Source organism: Heliangelus exortis, chromosome 19, assembly GCF_036169615.1.
Source record: "Heliangelus exortis chromosome 19, bHelExo1.hap1, whole genome shotgun sequence".
NCBI classification, from domain to species: Eukaryota; Metazoa; Chordata; class Aves; order Apodiformes; family Trochilidae; genus Heliangelus; species Heliangelus exortis.
The window spans coordinates 3,470,619-3,492,574 of record NC_092440.1 but is presented as its reverse complement, the minus strand read 5'-3'; the positions used below and the strand labels follow the sequence as shown (position 1 = coordinate 3,492,574).

The 21,956-nt window shown below is 44.4% G+C and overlaps 1 protein-coding gene across 2 annotated transcripts in view; it reads right to left on the bottom strand.

The window, feature by feature from the left end:
- The window catches only part of BICDL1 (BICD family like cargo adaptor 1), a 48,219-nt gene extending 27,133 nt beyond the window's left edge, over window positions 1-21,086 (bottom strand). The window contains exons 1-2 of one of the 2 annotated variants that reach the window (XR_011729593.1): window positions 20,667-21,069; window positions 15,789-16,004 (exon numbers count right to left, since the gene is read on the bottom strand). Coding sequence is in view for 1 of the 2 variants with exons in the window: in XM_071762661.1 (XP_071618762.1) it covers window positions 15,789-16,004; window positions 20,667-21,008 (558 nt within the window). In the remaining variant the exon portion in view is untranslated. Of the gene's footprint in view, window positions 1-15,788; window positions 16,005-20,666 lie in introns of both variants that reach the window. The other variant, XM_071762661.1, reaches the window with a different exon arrangement.
- Window positions 21,087-21,956: the final 870 nt, after the last annotated feature.

Here is a 21,956-nt window from a genome sequence, read left to right as displayed (position 1 = left end):
ATGTAGACCTGATGCTCAACCTTGCACTTACTATTAGTTTATTTCAGTGCACATAATTATTGGTGTCCATAGCTATGCATGTAAAATGAGTGGATGCAAAAAAAAAGATGGGGCAAAATTCAAGGAGTTGGTTTAAAATGTTAAAGGAAGTCTTTGGAAGAGAGCAGACATTTTGTAAAATGTAATCTATATTTAAACTGTATGGTAGATTGACCTGAGAGATATTTTATTAGCTTTTTAAATGCCTGCCAAATCTGATTCCCAATAAATTCATCAGTCGATTTCTTAAAAACAGTTCTGATGTCTTTGCTTATTTCTTTCACAACCTGATACATTTAGTTCAAGAAACAGAGAACGAAGAGCTAAGAAATATTTTGGGGTTTTTTTTTTCTGTAACTAAATCAAGCTAGATGTTCAATGGAGAAAGCTCATTTTTCATAGCCCATGCAGTAAAACTTGTGGCTGCATTCTGTAGAAAAATAAGGAAACCCAAGCCCTGTAGAAAATATAGGCCAAGATGGGAGCTACAGCTTCAAACTGTTCCATTAAAGCTTTCTCTTCACTAAATGATGTTTTATCACTGACAGGTGCAGTAGGGTCAGAAATTAAAGGTGCCATAATCAAGTGCATCATGAAGTTTTGGGAAAAAAAAACCCATATGGCAGCATGTCACAGTTTCAGTGCTTAAATAAAAAGGTCCAAATCTGTGTTCTTGAAGGATTGTTCTGGAGCTGTTAGATAACATTTTATTTAAAAATACTTTTTGGTCATTCTAAACACAACAGGACTGTGCAGGATAGCTGCAGACAACAAGTTTCTAGATACTATTTAACTTAGCAATATTTCTTCCTGAACTTCAACCTCCAGCAGTTCCTGAATTGTTCTCCCTTGTGGGCAGCATGAAAAGCTGTTTAGAGCATAAGGTCTTTGGAGTGGACTGAGCAGGAGACAGACCTTGATCTCAGTGACTGCTGACAAAAGATAATACAATGTGTTTGTAATAACATCTGAGCACTCTGATCTGAAGTCTAATACAGATCTATAATTTGTCTATAATTTGTACATTACCATATGTATTAAGTACATGAACATTTGTCTCAGTGCAGCTTTGCTCTGTTTCCACTAAGGTTCAGCTTATGACTTAGTGCAGCAGATGCTTGAGCACGGAAGTACTTGTTTACCTTTTTGTACAGAGTGCCACAGATGTAAGCACTAAGGGGATTAAGGGTCTTTAAGTCGTAGATCCTCATGGCAGGGGCTTGGGGCTTGGTCTTCAGCATAGTCTGCACCTTGATAGCAGTGTGTAATGGCCATTTCTAGCATGAGCCTAAATTGCTATATTAAGTGTATTCAAACTATTGAGGGTAAGTTTTCCAAACACCACCTGTAACACAGGTTTTGGTAAACTGATGAGAACTTTGTGACCAGATCTTCTGTGTCAGCCTGGCAGGCAAGATGCTCCCTGAAGACCATGAGTGCTGATGTGGCCAGAAGCCCTGGCCAATGGGGTGGTCCAGAAACAAGGACGTGGAGCCTTGTCCTTATTCAATCTAGCTTTTAAAAAGTACCTGCACAGATTTATTTAAATATTGGCTTTTGGCAAACTCACTGGCATTTTGGTGCTTTTAGTCCTACAAAAAGCTGTCCTTGAAAATAAAAAAGCAAGTCGATGAAGACAGCAAGCTTAGCAATAGAACAAGATGGGTGCAGCACGTACTTTGGAATGGTGTATGAAATACACTATGCTCTGCCAACTCATACACATGAAGGGGAATAGTTATTGGGGACTGGAAAAAGCCCCTCTCTCTATCAATTTCAGGCTTTGCTGCATCTGTGAATATTACTTTAGTTAAAGCATGGATGGTCCTGTTTGGGGGGAGCTACCTCAGTCAAACCCTTCATGTAGTGTTATTTTTCTGATGGAGGAGAGACAGAGTGCTATCTGAAATAAAATAAAACCCTATTGTAGTAACATCCCAAGAGCTGTGTTTGAGTATCTGTGGGTGACCTAGAACCTACTGAAAGCACTGCAGACAAAGGCTCTGTGCTTGTCTGTGAGCAGAAAATTTGGCACACGTGCTATACTTAGACTTGCACCTATAGCCAAGGTTTTCCAAATGTAGGTCAGGCATCATTGAATCAAAAGCCCTTTCCCTCACAGTTTAAGATACTGCTTAGAGGGATAAGAATAATTCAAGCTGTGTTTTTTTGGCACTGAGGGTGTTGCTGTCTGACAACTGACACAGACACAGCAAGCCTATGGTGAGCCGGGGCAGGGAGCAGGTGCCAGGAAGCCATGGGGACGGGGGTGATCTGCAGCCCAGGTTTCTGTGCAACCAAGTCATGAGGCTGCCTGCAAACCACCACTGGGGTGAGGAGACCTGTAAGCACTGCAGAAGATCTTAGATTGGGAAACACTGTACTGACAGATGCTGTGAGAATGTGCAACCTGGCTGGTGTGTCTGATGCTGAGAGAAGGTGGGTTTTTTCCCTGGTGTCTGAAGGTTCGGTGGCTGAGGCTTTGTCTGGAAAGAAGCAGCATCCTGATAAAGCTGTCCCGACAAGAGAAGGGAGAGCATGCGTCCTTCCTTCACCAAAATCCTGTTTCACCCTCAGTGATTTGTCTTGAAGGGGCAGACTGTGTAAAGGCCTTTCTCCCTTTGGCAGAAAGAAGAGAGTGTGGAGGAAGTGCTCTTGGTTTTGGCTCTGGTGCTTTTAAGCAAATGGACTGATGAGTGTCACACACCCTGTGTATGTGCTTTCTGACCCTGGCATAACAGGAGACCAGCTAAAGTACACCAAGTAAAACACAACAAAAATGATGTGGCAGTGGCTGTTCTTTACCTGGAAAGTCTCCCTGCAAGTTACAGGGCTGTGGGAGGGAGCTTCATTTTGAAAGCCCTGTTTGGGTGTGCTGATACTTTAACTGTGGCAGCTTCCATTGCTTTCCAGTTGGGTTCATTTATCGCTTTATCTACAGCAGAGAGGGCTGCCTCACATGAGTGTGTGTGGATTATCCTGCACTTGATCATGGGCTGATCTGTTCCTTCAGTTCTTATGTTACTATGGGAGGATTTTGAACTGGGATGTTCCCTAGCATCAGTGTATATAAATGATTAACTTTCTCCTCTTCTTGCTGTCTGAAAGCACGAATAATGTGATCAGTGCCAGAAGAGATTGTGGTGTTCAGCTCCCAGCAGTTTTTATTCCTCCTGTTGCTGTAGCTGAATTTTTCTGTGTGCACAAGCCTGTGGAGCAATGCTAAATTTCCTAAGTGCTTTCTGTGTGCAGGAGTGTCTAAAATGGTATCACTTCAAACTTTTGCTAGTACTTAGGCATGTGAATTATGTAGGAAGATCTTTATCCTATCTGTGCTACAAATGACCTTCCTCAAGCCACTGACATTTCCCCCTCCTGTTTTGCACATGGTGAGAGATGTGCACTGGAGTTTGCAGAGCATTGGGGAGCAAAGAGCTCCACAGAAGCATGCAAAGAAAACATGTTGCATCATTGCTAACCTGCTTGTGCCAAGACTTTCCCTTTTGCCTGTCACTATGCTGTCTACACTAGCTTCCCCATCACCCCGTGGCTTTGCTGTTTTGTGACCTACCTTCTGGAACAATCCTTGACCTTTTTTCCTCCTCTCAGCTCCCACTAGTTGAGTAGTCTTAACGGCTACAAACCATGGTATATTGTTGAATCCATATAAAGACATAATGCTGTTCCAGAGAATTGTCTGCTTAATTTCATACTTTTATTTCTGCCCTAGTGTGTCTAGTTTGGGTATTGCTGTTGAGGCTGGTGCTTGTTGCCTCCTTTCCTTGGCTCTGCTCAAAGTTGTTGAGTTTTGGTTGTTTTTCTGTTTGTATTTTTTTTTCTGTTGAATTAGAAGAGATCTCAATCTGGAACATTAAGACTCAAATGGACTGAAGAAGGAACAACTAGTTTAACTGTGTCATCTGTGCCCTACAAGAAGCTTATCATTTAGATGCTCCAATCATTAAGTTATGTATAATGCAGTGCTGCTTGGCTCCCCACACTGGTGTGCTCTGCATTGCATTTCCTATGTGGGGACAAGTCTCATTGCTGCTACTTTACTACCACAAAAGCCTCCTCTTAGGTGCCCAGGCAGGCCAGATGGGGTGCCAAGAGACAAACAACTTCTTCTTCACCAGGTCCAAATATGTTATAGAGCAGAGTAATGCTTCCTTTGCAGAAATTTTGTGCTGTTAGGGCTGTACCTTCTCGACTCAATGCTTTGGAGGGGGGCATGAGGGTGCAGCCAATCTCTGCTTGCTCAGAGGCAGAAAGCTGCAGTACAACTGGACATTGGACAGAGAATGCATTTGGACTTGAAGTGTTGCCCTGAATCCAGACTAGTTTCCAGAAATTAATAGGTTAAAGCACAGCATAAGTTCGTTAAGCTCTTGTGGGGATTTGGAATTTCCCAGCGTGATCCCCACTGGCACCAAGGGACAAAGGAGATAAAGATATTAGAGCCCAAGTTTTCAGCACAAGCCTTTTCTTAAGTACTGATTCAAAACGCAGCTTTACTTGTCAAGCTATGAAACACCAACTATATCCATATGTCTCAAACTTATTTGTTTGGAGGACAAGACAAATTACTGACACTTTAAAAGCTCCATATTGGTTTTCATCCTTAGTCAAGTTTACTGAAAAGTACTTCAATTTAATATTGTTTATGGCAACATTTTAACATTGCCAGGAAAGAAGAGCATTTGGCCAGGTCTCTTCATAGAGCTGGAATTTATGTGAGGGTTATAAGGCTCATAGGGGCTAATCCCTGCTAGTATTATACATCATCTGACAGTTGCCAAGGAGACAAGTATAATCTCAGTGATACAAGGTATGTGAGAAGGGTATTTATGGACATTTGCCTAATGATGCTGGTGGAATGCACCACCAATGTGATTGAGTGCCTTTGAAGTACTGCCTCTTCTGTGATGAATATGGGAGACTGATGGTACACAAGCAAAAAGTTTCCTTGTGTTATTAAAAGTGGCAGCAACTTGGCCTTGATGTTTCCAATTTATCCTGCAGTGGCCACATCCACTGTTGCACAAAAGGGCAGACAAGGCTTTTGTGGTGCTGGGAGATGGCTGCCCACCTGCACTCTGCAGCATCAGCAGACTGTAACTATAAACAAGCCATTTCAGTCTGTGGTGCTGACACAGGCTTAATGAAAACTCTCCACTTCATCTGCTAGAAATAGCAGCAGGTGCCTTATGCAAATGTCTTGCATGACAAGTGATCTGAGAGGGGGGAAGAGTGGAGGGGGATATACAGGCATAGATGTGTGCTTTGACAATGACATTGCAGCATAACCAGCTGTTTCCTCCTTCCTTGTCCCCAGGGTGAGCCCAGTTGCACCAGGACCAGCTGGCTCTGGGTGCTTATGTCACATTCCCTGAGCTGTGGGAAGGGTTAATGTCACAGGTTACTCGGTATGTGAGTCTGAACAGGCATTTTGGTTAGATTAGACTATTCTCCCTCACCTGGGTTGGCTTATAGCTCTGCTTAGGGAGATTATAAGAAGCAGGAGAGCTAATATCTTCATTTGAACAAGTTAATGCTTGGAAAAGCTTTTGCATCATTTGTTTCACATAGCAAAATATTTTCTTGGCAGTATGCTCCCTGGCCATGACAAGGGGCACAGACTGATCAAGGAGGCCCATATCTGGGACCAGGAACATTGAAGCTGTAAGGTCTGGAACTGTCCCACAATAGACAAACCTTCCCTTCCTGTGTTGAGATAAGGCAGTGAACTGTAACAAAGACAGAAAGGCTGCCTGTCTCCTTCCATCTCCTCCAGCTTGACCTTCTTAGTCTGTGGTACTGTCTCTTAATGGGGGATTATGAAAGATGGGAAGATGGAAGGAATTTCCCAAGATTTCAAAGCCTGATGCAAATGAATCCTTTGAAAGGAAGGAGATGCTGAGATCCAGCCTTCAGCTGATGGGCTGTGTCTCCTGGTGCCAGAGTTAATCTCAGTAAGCAGCTCTGAGCTGCTGGGTTAGATAATGCCTTGAATGGAGGAGGCCTCTTTAAATGAAGTAAATCAACCTTTTAATCCTCTGTAGGTGGGTTTTGAGGAGTTGTTTTAGGTTGGTCAAATTAGTGTCTACAATCTCAGTACAGATCTCTGCAGTGACACCTGCCTCCCCTTCAAGGGGTTCCAAGCAAAATGGTGCTTGGTCTGTCTGTTCCATCCAGTCAAGAAAATGGCTTCTGAGCAATGTTTCACCCTGCCTCCAGTCTTCCTTTGAAATGACATTGTTCCCTATTGGCTTGTTTTGGTGTCTGTGTCCAGTATTGGCTCCATGTGAAGGCAGGGTGCTGCCTGGGAAATCTTGAGATGCACGTATTTGCTTGGCTTTAAAAGCACCAGGGTTATGCAGCTGGCAGCAGAGATTGATAAATTAGCCCAAGACCCCTCCTTGTCTGTAGTTCTGCAGGGTAAAGGCCTGTGTGCATGGCACCAGTGCTTCAGGCACAGAAAGACTCCAGGAAGAGGTGGTAGTCTTAATGAAATCATCAATTAATAAGCATTTGCCTTGAGCTTTTAAAGCTTTGAATATTTATTAGTCTTCACTAAGATGTTTGGTCCCTTGTGCTAAGGTGGAGAGGGAAATAAAGAGCAAGCAGCACAACATTTAAGAAGAATTTGTGCACAAAGGGAAATATAAGAGCCAGTAAAGCCTAGGGAAATAAATCTCTCTGGATTAGAAGCTGAAACTAGAGAGATGATTTGAGTTGGCAAATCCCTGTGCAGTTTCATAGCTGATCAATAGATGTTATTTGGACAAATATCACACTGCTAAGTTCTAAAACATTCTCTCTTTAACAAATGCAGTCATTTCAGGCTTTCTCATTTGGATTCATATAAACATAAATCTCCTGGAAATTGTAACTTCCCTACTATCTGAGTCTGTTCAAGAGCTCATGTGCAAGCAAAGGTTGGAACCTACTTCTAAATACCCCTGGTTACATTTGTTTTCCCCCATTCGGTTACTTTATGCCCATGTAGAGTGAAAACACAGGTCTGTTCCAAAGCCTTAGAGATCACTTATTTCTTGTGACTGTTCTTTCAGGCTTCTCTGCATTTTTCCTTCAGTGTTCATAAATAACAAGAATACTCGACCTGATGTCCCTGAAGGCTTTCCTGCATAAAAGGCAGAGAAACCTCTTTCAGACTTAACTTTCCCTAGGTCTTCTCATACCAAGGCAAAAACTGGCCAGCCCTGTGTGACTACTTGGCCACTTCCCAAAAGCTTCCTTTGACAGAGACCTTGTAGAATCTTTTGATGTATTGAAAGTGGAGACCAACCTAACCCCAAAGGAACAGAGGGATAATGTGGTCTCATATCAGCTTAAGGAACAAAACTGTGGAGACAACTGCCAGACTGAGGCTGATGGTAACTTAATCTTCAGCTGAATTTTGAGATGTGTCCAGGAGGGAAGAAAGACTGAGGGACAAAAGGGAAGGAGGAAATAATGACGATAAAATGGAATAGATTTTTTTTTTTTTTTTTTTTTTTAGGTCAGATGAACTGCACAGTGAAACTAGAATTTGCTCTTTAAATACCATTTACAAGTGAACTGGGTGTCTTAGACACCCATATACTCCAAGATTTTGCAGTTGTGTTAGCAGAGAATGTTCTGTACATGCTTCAACATTAGAACTTCCCAGGGAAGAGTAGTTAGGAGATGATGAGAACAGTTAATGGAAGCGTTCCCAGCACTTCTGTTCTTGGCAGTTTCCTCCCTCAGGCACTGACAGGGATTCTGTCCACAAAGGAAATCTGATGCAAATCTGCAGCTACAGAACTGCCTAATGACATTGTTAGACCAACCTGTATGTCCTCCAAATGAAATGCTCTCTTGGTCTACTTATGAGCAGCCTTTTACCCCAGCTGCTCTGTCATGCAGGTCACTGGATTTATGTCCTACTCAGTCAGTTGTTTGCTGTTGTACTGTCATCTCTAGACAGCTTCATGTTGCCATGTATGGTGGCATTTTCTGTGCCCATGGGTGGTATTGCCAAGCACAAGCCAGGTTTGTATTGCTCAAGATAAACTGGGTTTTGCCTAAATGCTATTCCAAACCAAATGTTGATTAAGCTCTTTGCAAGGGACCTCTATGCTTTCATGGGTAATCAAAGCACCTAATACAGCTGGCAAAAAGAAAAAACTTGGTGTAGAAGAGACCTCCTTCTTGAATTGTCTACTAAATTGCATCTAGAAAAAATAATCCTACTTGGGGAAAAAAAAAAGGAATTTAAAGACCTTCATTATAAGGTGTACAAACTTTATAGCCCAGAATGTCTCTTTAAGGATTAAATGCTTTAAACTGTGTTTTTCTTACATAGGTATTTGCAAAGCTTTCAATCACATTCAGCTCTGGTTCTAGCTAGTAATGCAGTGGCTGTATGCAAACACTTTGTGTCCTACTTTCTGGAATGTCCTGGAGGAAGTGTTTACAGCAAGTGTGAATAAGCAGAAGTATTTAAAAAAAAATCTCTTCTTCCCACATGTTTCTACCTCTGAGCTGCTGCATAATAAAACAGTTCCAATAGCAAACATTCTGGACCCAAGCAGAATAGCCACTTGAAATTTTCAGTGCAGTGCAAGAGGGAAGGAAGCAATTCATTCAGATTTTTATCTTCTCACCTCAGAACAAGTTCAGCTTCAGTTTCATGATGTGTTTCTGCTTTCAGATGTTCATGGTTTAGTGGTGCTGCTAACATCTCAAGGCAGAAGCCTTGCAGAAACTCCAGAAATCTGTTCCAGAACCACTTGCTAGAGGTGAAGGCTGGAATTGGCTGAAGTGCAGGGAAGAGCAGTGCATGGCTGACCACTAGGTGGTTAACATTAATGTATATTTGTCCTAGATGGTGCTCTGGACACTCATTCCTTGCTGATGTGCTGCCTACATCATGGGGGCTAGAGATCTGGGCTCTAGGGATGTCTCATGGGCAGTCTCTGTTGTTCCATCCAGAGGCACCACAAGCCTCTGAGGATATGAGATGAGCTACACACAGCTTAGAGGTTCAGTGGCTCTGGCAGATAATTTGTGTTGCTTTGAGTTCCCTGAGCTGGACTCAGGAAGGGTGCATTTTGCCAAGCCCTGGTGGGGTCACCTTGTGTGAGCTGATGTCCTGCTCAGAAGGGGCTCTTTTTACTGAGGAAATGAAATATTTACCTTTTCCTCTCACAGGCTGAAAAATTCATTGTAGGTGGTGTGGACAACAGGCTGCCTCGGGCTGGGAAATCTCCAGGATGATTTAGGGGAAAAATTGCTGTGATGAGGGGAGGAAACAAGGGGGATGAACTGGGGGATGCTGGAGGACACCTCTTGGCAGCAAGCCCAGCCCACGGAGGTGGCAGACGAGGCCTCTCCCACCCGCTCGCCTGCCTTGGACGTCACAAGTGCGTTTCCCTGCGTGTCCGCTGACTGTCAGGACATTACAAGCAGAGAAATCACAGCTGGTTGCCACAGCAACATCACCAGCCAGGACCGTGGTGTGCCATCTCCTAGCAACCAGCAAGAAGTCCCCAGGGATGGGGGGGTACCTGATGAACCGTCCTGGGGGGTGGATGAGGGTCCCACCCAGCCCCTGGAGCTGATGGATGCAGTAATTTTTCCCATCGGCAGGAATTTACTGCCTTAACAGTAACATAATTTTTTTTAATCTTGATAGTAATTTTTAAACCCTTTCCTTAGAGAGGGCCCTGTATTCTGGTTCAGTAGCAGTGTGTGCCCCTGTTTTATTGTGTGTACAGCCTTCTGACCATTCCCTCAGTGCTCTCCAATACTTAAATCAAAATATACAAAAGTAAGAATCTTATGTGGGTGGGTGCAGAATCATTGGGCAAACTGTAGGGGTGCCTCTCCCTCTTGTTGCTGAAATCACTTCTCTGGGCTTTGCTGCATTTCTGTCCTGCTGTCTGGATGGCCCTATTCCAGTTGGCTCCTGAAGCTCTGGGTGCCCTAAAATGGGGGTCATGCTGCAGGCTTGGCCAGATTCTCATCAGAAGGTAGAGCCTTTCTTCCTGCTTTCTTCCCTTCCCCTAGATGGATGGTGGGTGAGTGCTACTCATCAGTGACCTCAAGATGTTTCTTCATTACCTTCTAGGGCACTGAGTCATTTCATTGAAGGACTTTGCAGGCAAGAACAGGCAGCTGCAGTCACATCCTATATTTACAGCTTTTGTGTAGAAAGCCTCAGCACTCCAGTCCTGATGTGGCATGAAGCTGAATTATTAACAAGTGCTCTCTGCTAGGGAAGAAATAGTTGGTGACAAGGAGCCTTTCCTGCATGTACACTAATTAGTATTTTTTGTGTGATCTGGGATCTGGTTACATGTTGCTGGAATCTGTTGGTGCTCCAGAGGGGCAGGGAGGTGGAGGGTGCTTGATGTGGTTAATGGGAGATTTGGTGGCCTCAGTGTTTGGCTCTGTCTTGTGCTGGTATCTGCTTTCCTCTCGTTCCACCATGTGTAACATAAGTGTGCCTCATGCCAAGCACAAAGCAATGCTGGCAGGTTGTCTGTCTACAAGGAGTGGGACAGCCCTAGTTAAGCTGCCAGGAAAACCAGGTACTTCAGCCCCTTCAGTGCCTCTTCTCGTGCAGTCTCCCCCTCCATTGAATTTAGACTGCTCAGAGGTGAAGCAGATCAAGATTTGCTGTTCAGAACTCCATATGCAATTAAGCAGCTCCATATAGAGCTCCTTACAGTAAGCTACTCCTTACTGGTAGCTTCAGTAAACACTTTAAGCCACAGCAAAAGCTAGAGGCTTTTTATGAAAACAAGTCAGTTTAGTGAGTCATCTGCACCTTGAAATGGGGTGTAGTCAAAGTACCTTTTGAGCCTAGGTCCACTCAGGATCCTCTTCTGTTTAAAAACAAACCCCCTGAAGCAGTGCTTAAATTCAGCCTGACTCATTTGCCTCTCTGGTAAGCACTGAGTTTCCCATTATACACTCCTGGGCTATTGGAGACAACTTCATAAACAAGGAACATAAGGAGGCTTGTTTCAAGCACCTTTACAGATAACACAAGTAATTACAGACAAGCTAACTCTAAATGTAGTAGCTACAGATCTCTGGCATGGCAAAAGCAATGAATCTTGGCCAGCACATTTGTTCCAGTGACTTTCTTTTGATTATTAATCTAGTTTTCTTAAAACCAACGTTGGTCCTATGCTGATAAACAACCATTTAAAAAAAAGCTCTTGAGATCAATAATTGATAGTAGATCTGCCTCTCTGGCAAGTATGTTGTAGACCACAAAAGGATGCGTTTAAAGTGAAAGTGATTTGGAAGGGAGAATATAATATGGTCATCTCATTCTTCAGTTAAAACATGTTTCTCAAATCAAAGCCAGGCAGTGCCTGCCAGACTGAAGCTATGCTGTGTATTATAGCCTGAAGTTAAAAACAAAACTTCAACTGAAATATCAGTGAAAGGAAGGTTTTGTGGCTAGCAAATAAAACCTCCTTTGGAGACTTGTGGGCTGGCTGATCATTTTCTTGCTGTACCAGAAACTCCTCATTCTTTGTAGCAGTATGTTGGCACTAGGTGCTGAGTGAATATAAGAACTTGGTGATTGAGGGCCCCTTCGAGGGATGCTGCAGCCACTGAGCACTCCTCTCTAAACACAAAGAGCTATTTCAGCAGTGCAAGATGACACTCTTCTTCCTGCCAGTGAAAAGAGATTTTCATTGCAGAAAATACCTGGGCTTGACATCATGAAATTACTTCCTTATGCTCTATGTACCATAAAAGAAGCCCAGCTGAACTGGGAAGGATACATCCTCACCCAAGCTCCATGTTGCAAACATCTACAGGAGCCCAGAGCTCAGTAGCAGGAAATGTGTGGGAAAGCCATCTGGTGAAGGCACTTGGAAACAGTGTGAAAGTCTTTTTTCATTCACTTCCTGACAAAGTAGTAATATGTTGCCTCATTATAGAAAAAGGGCTGTGTGTTATTATTTGCATTACTAGCTCCTACAAGCCCAGAGGTGGGGATGGGACTCTTGCTGTGTTAGGTCATGTGGGCATGTGTAAGGGGAGACCTTCCCCTATATCCACTCATTCCAAATTTTGTAACGTAACAGGACAGAAAGCATAGGATTTTTTTTTTCCAAACGGAGAACTGAAGCAGATGGGAGACTGAAGTAGCTGGAAACAGAATATATAATAATTCCTAAGCATCAACTTCCTCAGCAAAATTGTACTTTACCTCTTATATTTTCTCTTTGAGCATCATGGAGAGTGGTATGTACCTTGGTGTACTGCTCACAATGTGCTCTGCAGTTCTCCTGGGTAAAACTGGCATTTAGGTTGGTGCAAACACTGCTGAGAGTTACTACATGCTTTGCTGTGCTGAGGCAGAGGGAGGGAAACCAAATAGATATGCAGAAAGGACTTGAATCATCACTTAGTAAATTAAAAAGTAAGTTTACTGTGGAGATCTTAGATTCAGATGCCAAAGATCAAGTTTATCTAGTCTTTCACTATGAGGTCCTGGTCCAGCCCACTTAATTTCCCCATGGTTTAATACTTGTGTAACCCAGAGCACTATTTCTGCTCTGCTAAAAGCAGAGAACCACACCAAAGTCTATGTTTCAAGAAGAGGCAAAGTTCCTTATATATATATATAGCCTGCTTACTGTTATTAGATATGTAAAGTTCTCCTGTATCATCATCTTATCTGAAGAACTTAAATCATTTTATGGACCTTATTTTAGCCTCTTGGCCACTTTGAGGCAAGACAGTTATCCCCATTTTTAGAGACTGGAACAGACTTGAAATCCCTATCTTTTGAGTTTTCCTTATCAGTCTTTGCCAGAACTGAGGATGGATTTTTTTTTTCAGTCCCATGCTTTAATTACAAGATAGATCTTTCCAGGTCCCTTTGGTATATTTGTGTGGGTGTGCAGGACAGTGCACTTGGTTTGTTAGCATTTGTGCCAGGCTTAGACAGAAAAAAAAGTATGTGCTTGTGTTGGCCTTTCATCTCTGGGGAAGAGAGGGTTAAAAAAATGTCCTAAATCTTAACTAGTTAGTGAAAGAATATCATAGCAGGAAGGAGGAGGGGTAGGACAAAGGAGATGTTGGATGCTGCCCTGCTTTGAGGTAAAAGGGGCAGAAATCCAGGGACTCCAGAGGAGCAAGCAGGGCTAGTAGCTTGGGAGGCTGAGACTGTCATTTGACATACAGAGCTTAGTGTCAAGGGAATACCTTCCCCAGGAGAGACATGCTGAAGTCTTGTGAAATTGGGTCACAAGGTGTTAATTGCTAAAAAGTAGAAATTCAGATTTAAAGAGAGAATACTAGTGTAGAATCACTTGTACCAGAGAAAAGCCTTTCTGTTCTGTGAGTGAGGTCTGAATAAAGCTTTAATTGCTTTATCACAGCCTTCTCATAACCCTCTCCTCCCAAACAACCCACTGTAACACACAAGGCAGGTGCAAAATGCAGAGCCAAGAATGCAAGGAGGATACCAGCAACACTTCTGTAGGCTGGCACATCCATGCAGCTCTACTTGTTCTTTTTATTTATTGAAAGCAAAAGTAGTAACAGGAGCCAGAACTATGTGAGTGCAGGGTTTGAGCACTACCACTGCCTCAAGGGTTACTTGCATAACCTCTTCAGAGTAAGAGACCACACAAATAAGACTGATTACACTACGGAGCAGCAAACATGGAATACCAAGCACCGAATAGTTGAGTGCTAATAATACTGAGATTTTCAAAAGCCTCACTAAAGCCCTGGGTGAAGGACTGTTTCAATTTGCCCAGCTTCTCTTGCCTCTAGGAAGACTGTTTACATCCTTGCTTTATCCATTGCTGTATTTGAGCACCTAGCAAGTTTTGGTCAGGTGGGAAACTCTTTGAGCATCAGAACTGTGTCTTGGCAAGCATAAGGTTCCTCTTATCAGTCTGCCTTGTCTTCATTGGAGAACAACAGTCCTCCAAGTTGGGAGCAGAGCTGGGCTGGAGCATGGAGGGTAGCACCAAGACTCAAGTTTTTCCCAGAATGTGACAATTCTGAAATGGGTGGACAAAGACTATTTCTGTTAGTAATAGGGAGTTAAGAGAAGCCCATGCTTGGACACTGCATGCTGGTAGACCTAACTTGGTGGTTCCTTTGCACAAGGCTTTGCTGAACAGCTCTCTGAGCAGCTGGGCTGCAAGAAGCTCCTGTAGGGCAAGTGTCATGTGAGGATAATCCCTTGTGGTTTAAAGCCCAAAGCAAGCTGTCCAGGTTTCCTCTCCTATTTTCTAGACTGATCTCTGTGCTTATGCTGGGTCTATAACAAATCTAACATTTTTTAGTCAATGAGGGAAATCTTGCGTACATAGAAAATAATGAAGGGTCATCCAGACCTGGTGGAAGCCAAAGTCTTGGCCCTGAGTAAGAATACAGACAATAGAGGAGCTGTGCCAGGACTGGGGTGTACTCTCATCTGTGAAATATACTCTTTGGAGAAAAGGTGAATGTTCTTCACTTGCTCATCCCCCATACTTGGGAGATAGTGCTTTATAAACACAACTAAACTTAGCAGTGTTTCTAAGTTACGGAACTTGAGGGTTTTTTCTTTTTTTACATAAAAGTTAAATATCCTTGGACTAAGTGTTTTTAGTACTTGAGAAGCAAATCTACAGCACAATGATCTTGAGTGTCAGTACAGTGTTATACCTGATACCTGCTCCTCTCATCTACAGAAGCACAGGAATTCTGCATGCCCAGATCTACTGAAGACAAGTGAGTAGACTAAATGCGTGGCCTGTTTTAGGGTCTTCTGGTTCTAGTGTTGTAATCGAGGTTTCTGGCCTACCTTAGGCAATCCCTGTCTCAGCCCGAGAGACTCATTTCTGACCGAATCTAGTCTGAAATGTGTTCTTACATGTTAGATGGGCCTCTTCAGCATCCATCTGTGGTGTATGTTTTTGTTCTCTGCTACTTTGTGGTTAAGCAACCAGTGAGAAGAAAATGCTTTCATCTGCTGCATTTGCAAGCATTAAAATTATTGTTTGTACTGTCTGTCCAGTGAGGAGAAAAAGCTTAAGGTTCTTAATTCTAGAAGTCAGGTTAACTTCTGTGTGAACAGGCAGAAACTGTTAAGTCTTTGCTGTCAGAAAGAAACCCATGCTGGAAGTATTCAATCAGGCTGATTTGTAGGAGCCTCACTATAAACCCTCTTTCATTTAGAGGCAAGTTAAGGTCTTTGCTGAAGCATGCCATTCCAAGGAATTTCAGGTTCTCACACATCTAACAATGGCAAAATTTCTCTGCAGGGACACAGCACTTTAGAATTATGTGGTATGTACAATTCTACATTATAGCCAATGTATGTCAAAAAGGGGAGGCCAGCAAAAAAGCCTTTTACCTCACTGTTACAGATTAGCCTTTTTCCTGTATGATGTGTTTGTAAATTAGAAATAGATTTCTAAATTTGTTTTAGACACAAAAACAGCTGAGACAGATATATGCAGTTAATGACCACTCAACCTGGAAACATTACTGTTTGGCCAACAAAATGCAGCATTCCTTAAAGGTATAAAATTCAGTATAACAGCAGCATGTTTTGTAGGGACACTTGTCTTACCTGACCAGATGCAGAACTATTTGGGTTTTTTCCCCTTAAAAAGGAAGCTTTTCTGCTTATTTGCCTGAAAGGTGGTTTACAGCAGAGTAGTGAGGCTTTCCCATGACTGAGGAGGCCAAGTGCCTGCCTTCACCATGCTGTGGGGACTCACCCTGCTCAGCTGGTCCAGGAGTCTTTGGTTCTGTTCGGAGAGTTCCTGGACAGCCCGCGTCTTTTCACGGTCAGCTTCGCGCAGATGAACCTGCTGCCTCTCCAGCTCGTCCTGCAGCTGCTTGACATCACTTTCCAGTTCAGACACCCTTCCTTCCCATTCTCCTTCTTTGTTCTCAAATCGCCTCCTTAGTTCATGTTTCTCTTGTTCTAGGTGCTAGATAACAGGAGGGAGAAGAGGTTAGGAAAGGAGGAAAAAAGTGAGTGCTGCCTCCTTTTCCTCCTCTGCACTTAGGGCTGAAACCTTTTGTGCAATAAGAAGAATGGTACTAGAGCATGACAATGCCATGGAGGTGGCAATTCTGTGTCAGAGCAGGTCACTGGCACTAAACTTGCTTTCTGTTTCCAGCAATTGTCCTGTCCTTGGCCTCTGGAGATCAGCACATTGAATTTTTACTGAAATAATTGCCAAAAGAGTAAAACAGGCTGAGTGTCAATAGGAGGAATAGATAGGCCAGGCAGGCCAATTGATTTAGCAGAGCCCAGCTGAACTCCAAAGCAATGGCCGTGGGCAGTGGCATAATTAATTTTAAAATTGCCTTTATTGTCAAAACTACACAAACTGTATCCTTACTGCTGATGAGGAATCTAGATGAGGCATCTTTCTTGTCATATGGGTCTTATGAACAACAGTTGAATCATCTATCCATTTGCTCCTTCTATTCCTGACCTAATTAGTTGTCTGGTTGTTTGATAGTGCACAGTAACTCTATTGTTTGATGCAGTCTGCTCTGGAATGGCAATGGATGCAATGAAATAGTTTCTACAGACATTATTTACATACATGGGCTGTGTTGCAGGCTTTTTGGGAACCACTCAGCTCCAGAGACTTTGCTTAGGACTGGCTGGAAAACGAGGGACTGCATGGATCTGGTGGAACTTTAGTATGTTTTACAGGCTCAGTTAAATGAGGGCTTGACTGAAACAGAGCTGCAAATCAGGTCAAAACAGATTTATGTTGTGCCCATTTGAAAGAATCCCATCTCTGAAACTGAGTTTGAATTTCCCCTGGTAATTGAAGCCATGTGCATAATTGCAGAACAGACAGATTGGGGACATGGCATGTCCCAAGGTTAGCGGGGAAACCTGAAGAACAGGAGCCCTTGCCTTGTTGGTTGTGTTCTGTCAGAAGCAGCAGAATAACCTGCTATTACTCTCTGAGTTCACCAGCTTTTTAGGAACGTGTCTTGGCAAAGAACAGAAACCCACTGGGCCCTGCATTAGCAGCACTCGCCCTTTTCTCCCTGGGTATCATCCCCAGTGAGCAATCCCTGTGGCACTCATGCTAGGAGAGGAAAATAAACCTGCTGGGAAGAAAAGAAAATTGCGCTACATTTCTGTGAAGTGGCTTTTTATTGCTTGTTAGAAACACAGGCTGTGAGGTGGCTGTTTCCCCTGGGCACATAGTGCTGATGACACACAGCCTCCCTTGCAGGGTCTCTGCTGTCTTCCTAAGCAGATCTGAATGTCAAAGCTCTTCACTTCTCCAGCAGCCCTCTGGCTTGTGTTATCACTTATCCTCCACCTCTTGCCCTGCAGAAGATGCCACACTGTCTCTTTCTTGACCTTATCTCCAAATCCTTTTCTATGCTCCTTGCAGCACAGTGTACCAGCACCCTGCTTGTGCTGTTCCAGATCCTTCTGCATATTCAAGACTTTGAGAAACTCTCAAATGTGAAAGAAGGCTGATTACAAGCACTGGACCAAAGCAGAAGTATTTCCCTGTGTTTCAGGTATTAAAGGAGAGCAACCTGTGCAAACAAAAACTCTAAATATTACAATTATTTTTTAATCCAGTAAGTAGGCATGAGATCTCACCAGCAGGCCCATGACAACCATTGCAAAGAAATCTTGTTTGTAGCCTAAGTGTGGCTGGAGCAGCCACAATTTCACTTTGAGTGGCACACTGTAAATGCAGTCTTTTATAGTGCTGTCTCTTTCACTGCTAGGCAACATCTGGAAAGATTCAGGGCCTTCTCTAAATGGAAGATGAAACTTCAGCCTGCTTAGGAGCAGCACTGCAGGTGAAGTTCCCCAGACATGCTCCATTGTGATTCAGAAGCCACAGATAAGCCTTGTCAATCATTTAAAAACCACTTTAGTCCCTTACTATGAAAGAAAATCCACATTACATAAAGCTCAAATAAACAGCCATCACAAAGGCTGGAGTTAGAGGGAGCTGAAGAATATCAAGTTTGTTCTCTTGAGACGGGGAAACCAGAACAGGGCAGTGGGGCACAGAGAGATTATTGCAAAGACAGGGGGATGAGCCAGATGTGACATGCTGATTCCTCTTGCCTCTCTCAGCAGCTATCTCCCCTCATCAGCCTTCACTCGAGCACCCACATGGCTGCAGATCTGGATAGAGTTTTTTTTTTTGGCAAGTAGTGATTACTAGTGAAGTTTCTTGTTCCCCAAGTGTGTCTCCATCCAACGTGCACTGATTTTTAAACAGAACTGCTTTTTGGAAGACTTGTTCTTCTAAAAGCAGCTTCTCTTGAAGTTCACTGAGCTGGGCCAGTTATAACTTAAAGAACTGACAGCAAATGGGAATTCCCCAGCTGACAAAGAGGGTCCATCCTGTAAAATGGACCTCCTCTGTGTCAGAGGAACAGAGGAATAAGCTGTTTTTAATCCCTTACAGAGGATGAAAATTACTAGGATCACATACCAGAATCTATTACAAGACTTCAGTTCCATGATTAGGAATGAATTTGAATTTAGGCTGTTAAGTGAAAGAGTTGCCAGAGTAGGTGTGTGGTAGGTATGCTGCACTTCAGTAATGAATCCACAAAACTGGAATACATTTAGTCTTGAGGCAGGGTACCAGAGGAGCAGGCCAGTGTAATGACTGTTGGGAAATGGAGAGGCTTCACTGAGCTCTTGTAATCAACTTTGAACTGTTAACTGGAAGAAAACCTAAGTGCCACTTAAACATCACTGTATCAGGTGCAATTGTCACCAGGGATCTCATTTGAGACTTTGCTTCTGGTCATCATCAGAAAGTTCTCAGCACAGGGAAGGAGGTAACAGATGTGGGTCCTTCTTCCCTGTTCCTCTGAAACCAAAAAGCTTATTGTGGAATTTTGTTCACTTCAGTGGCAACAGTAGGAGGCCAACATTTAATCTATCGAGTTTAGGATTAACAGGCTTGTGTTGTAGAAGATTAACGTTAAAGTTTGATATTTTGTGTGTGTGTGTGTGTGTGTGAAGCAGCACTGTCTTAGATCTGCCAAACCAGCAGGAAAAAATCTGACCCTTAAGAAGATAACACTAACTCCTATCAGATGGCAGCCTGAAAAGCAGGTATCTGCTATTCAACTGTACAGTTAGAGTCATAGTAATGAGATGAAAAAAATGTAAAGAATTGGCTGTGTTTATCATCCCTTCATTCACCTTCTGAATGGACCCATAAGTAAACATTTGGGGGATGTTATTTAAATTACTATAAGGTCATAGGTTTTACCCTCCTTTTCATCTTTTCATTTTACAGTGAGGGGTAGGTTAGGTCCCCAAGAGGCAGCTCAGCAAGGACCTAAACTTGTGCATTTTCCCTTTAACGGTAAGAAAGCTTCTACTCCAACTCACCAGGAGAACCACGTCAGCACAACACCACATACGTCTGTTCTTGCTTAAAGATCAGCCTGAAATCATTTGCTCTGGCAAATTTTAATACTCTGGGAAATTCAACTCTGATAAATCATGCCACTAAACAATTAGAGGAAATGTCACCTTGACTACTGTTTCTATCAGAATAGTAAATGCAGAGAGATTTCCCTGCAAAGAGGATCAGCTAGGGTAAAGTGCTAGGTTTAACAGAAAGGAATTTTGTCAGTAGAACCAAGGCCACACCAATTTCACAAATTGTTTTGAACTTGAGATGCAAGTCCATGAAGACAGAAACAGGAATATGCAAGACTGCAGAAACAACTGGTCTAGGGCTGTTACATGGAATTTGAATGGAATTTGAATGGAATTTGAAAATCCAGTGCTGTTCAGACTCTCTCCAGAAAGGCAAGAGAGGCTTTTTCTTATCTTTCTGATCAGTACTACTTGCTTGGAAGAATTAAAATTTCAGGAGTATCTCTGAGAAAAGGAGTAGAGATAGCTGGCTCTCTTACATAGTTGTGCAAGAGAGTTGTTCCAAAAGAAGCAGCCTGTGAAGTCTTTTTCTTTGTAGTAGCTCTATTTCATCCTTAAAAATCAAGAAATAGCTCAATGCACTGAGTTTCTGGCAAACAGCTCTCTCCAGATACCTGTAGGTATTTTTCAGAGCAACCAGCAAACCGAGCCCTATCATTAGGGCTTATCTCCTGCCATGCCTAATGCCTGAGCTGCAACAGCTTAAGCATAAGGGTTACATATGCCTTGTAGCTCAGTACCTGCTGTATAAATTTAACTTCCAAGGCATTTCTGTGGCAAGCCAAGCACAGTGCAAATCTCCTTGCTCAGGTGGTACCAGGGTCCTTGGGCAAAACAGTACCCACCAGAGCCTCCCCAAGCAAGGTGCTGTAGCCCATCCCCAGGCCGATATGCACCCTCGCAGCCGGGGAGGCCGAAGAACAAGCACATTTGCTTCCCCCAGGCCTAAGAGGGTTTTCTTAGACCCTTTCCCTCCCCATCATGGCCACAGGGAGTTTCCCTGGGTTGCCCGGCAGGCCCCGTGCCTGCCTGCCGCCCCCGGGGTTTACCGGGGAAGAAGCAGCCGTTTTCAGCCGGGAGAGACCGCGGGGCTACCGGCGGCCGGGCCCTGAAGCGGGGGCCCCTTATGAAGCGCTGCGGGCCGGGGGAGGGAAGGAGAAGGGCGGCGGGGCCTCACCTCCAGCTTGTCGGTGAGCTCCTTGTGCATCCTCTCGTACTGGCGGCTCATGTCCTGGTTGCGCTCCAGCAGCGCCTTGCCCAGCCGCGCCGCCAGCACCAGGTCCTTCTCCTTCTGCCGGATCAGAGACAGCAGCTCGGGGTCGCGGGCGGCGGCGGCAGGCGGTGGCTCCGGCGGTTCCCCGGCGGCGGTCAGCAGCGCCAGCTCCTCCTCCAGGGCCAGCTCCAGGGCGGCGGCAGCGGCGGGCGGCTCTGTGCCGCCGGGCGGCTCCATGCCGCCGGCGCTGTCCGCCTCCGCCGGTGCTGACCCGGCGGCGGGCAGGCGCAGGCACGGCGCCGACATGGCCCTGCGCGCCGCCGCCGCTCCGCTGCGCCCCCCGCGCCCGGCCCGCGGCTGCGGCTGCTGGGCGGGGAGCGCCGCCGCCCCCGGCCCCCGCCCCTCGGCCCCGCCGGCGGCAGCGCCCGCGCAGCGCGATCATGGGCGCAGGGCCGGGGACGCGAGGTGTTTGCGTGTGGAGTTTTGTGCTGCTCAACCGTGCGCCGATCCTGCTGGAATCGTCCGCTGCCGTCGGCTTTCGCTGTTTCTGCTGCAGCCCGGGCCAGTAATCCCCCCTCCCAAAACGCTGGGGTGTCCCGAAAAGCCCAAGGAGAGCTTGGCACCCCTGAAGGAACACAGCGCTTTCTTCCTGCTCGCTACCTGCTTCTCCAGATCCCTAGCCGGGCTTTTGGGCTTTTTTTTTTGAGCAGCTCTCAGGATATTTCTTCTCAGTAGTTCGTTCATCCTTGGAGAGGTGACTACAGCTTCCAACATCCACTGGGGCTTGCTTTCAATTTCACATTGTTTAGGATGTTCCCGGATAAAATTTGTCTTAAATGCAGCCTCAGTGAATGTTGGGAGTTGTAGTCAGTTCTGCTTGTAGCACTTTCATCCCTGGAAAGAGACTGTTTGGGGCAGGACCTGTTGGTTTTTCAGTTTTGGTTTTGCTGACTTTCTGCCTCTTTAGATCCGCACGTCACTTTCGTTCTTGCTGCAGGAGGGAGGGTGAGGCAGAGTGAGGTGGGGTGAAACAATAATGTCACATTTGCTAAGATTGTTTTCTCGGTTTCTGATTAGGCTTTACTTTCAAGCAAAGCTTTAATAGAGATTGAAATAAAAACATTGTTAAGGAAACCTGGGCTTTTGGCTCACAGATTCTACAGAAAGAAACAATGAATTTTACTGCTTTTCTCTTTAGACCCTGCTTCCATAAGGCTTGCTTGTTGTCCTTCTACAGAACATACACTTAGACTA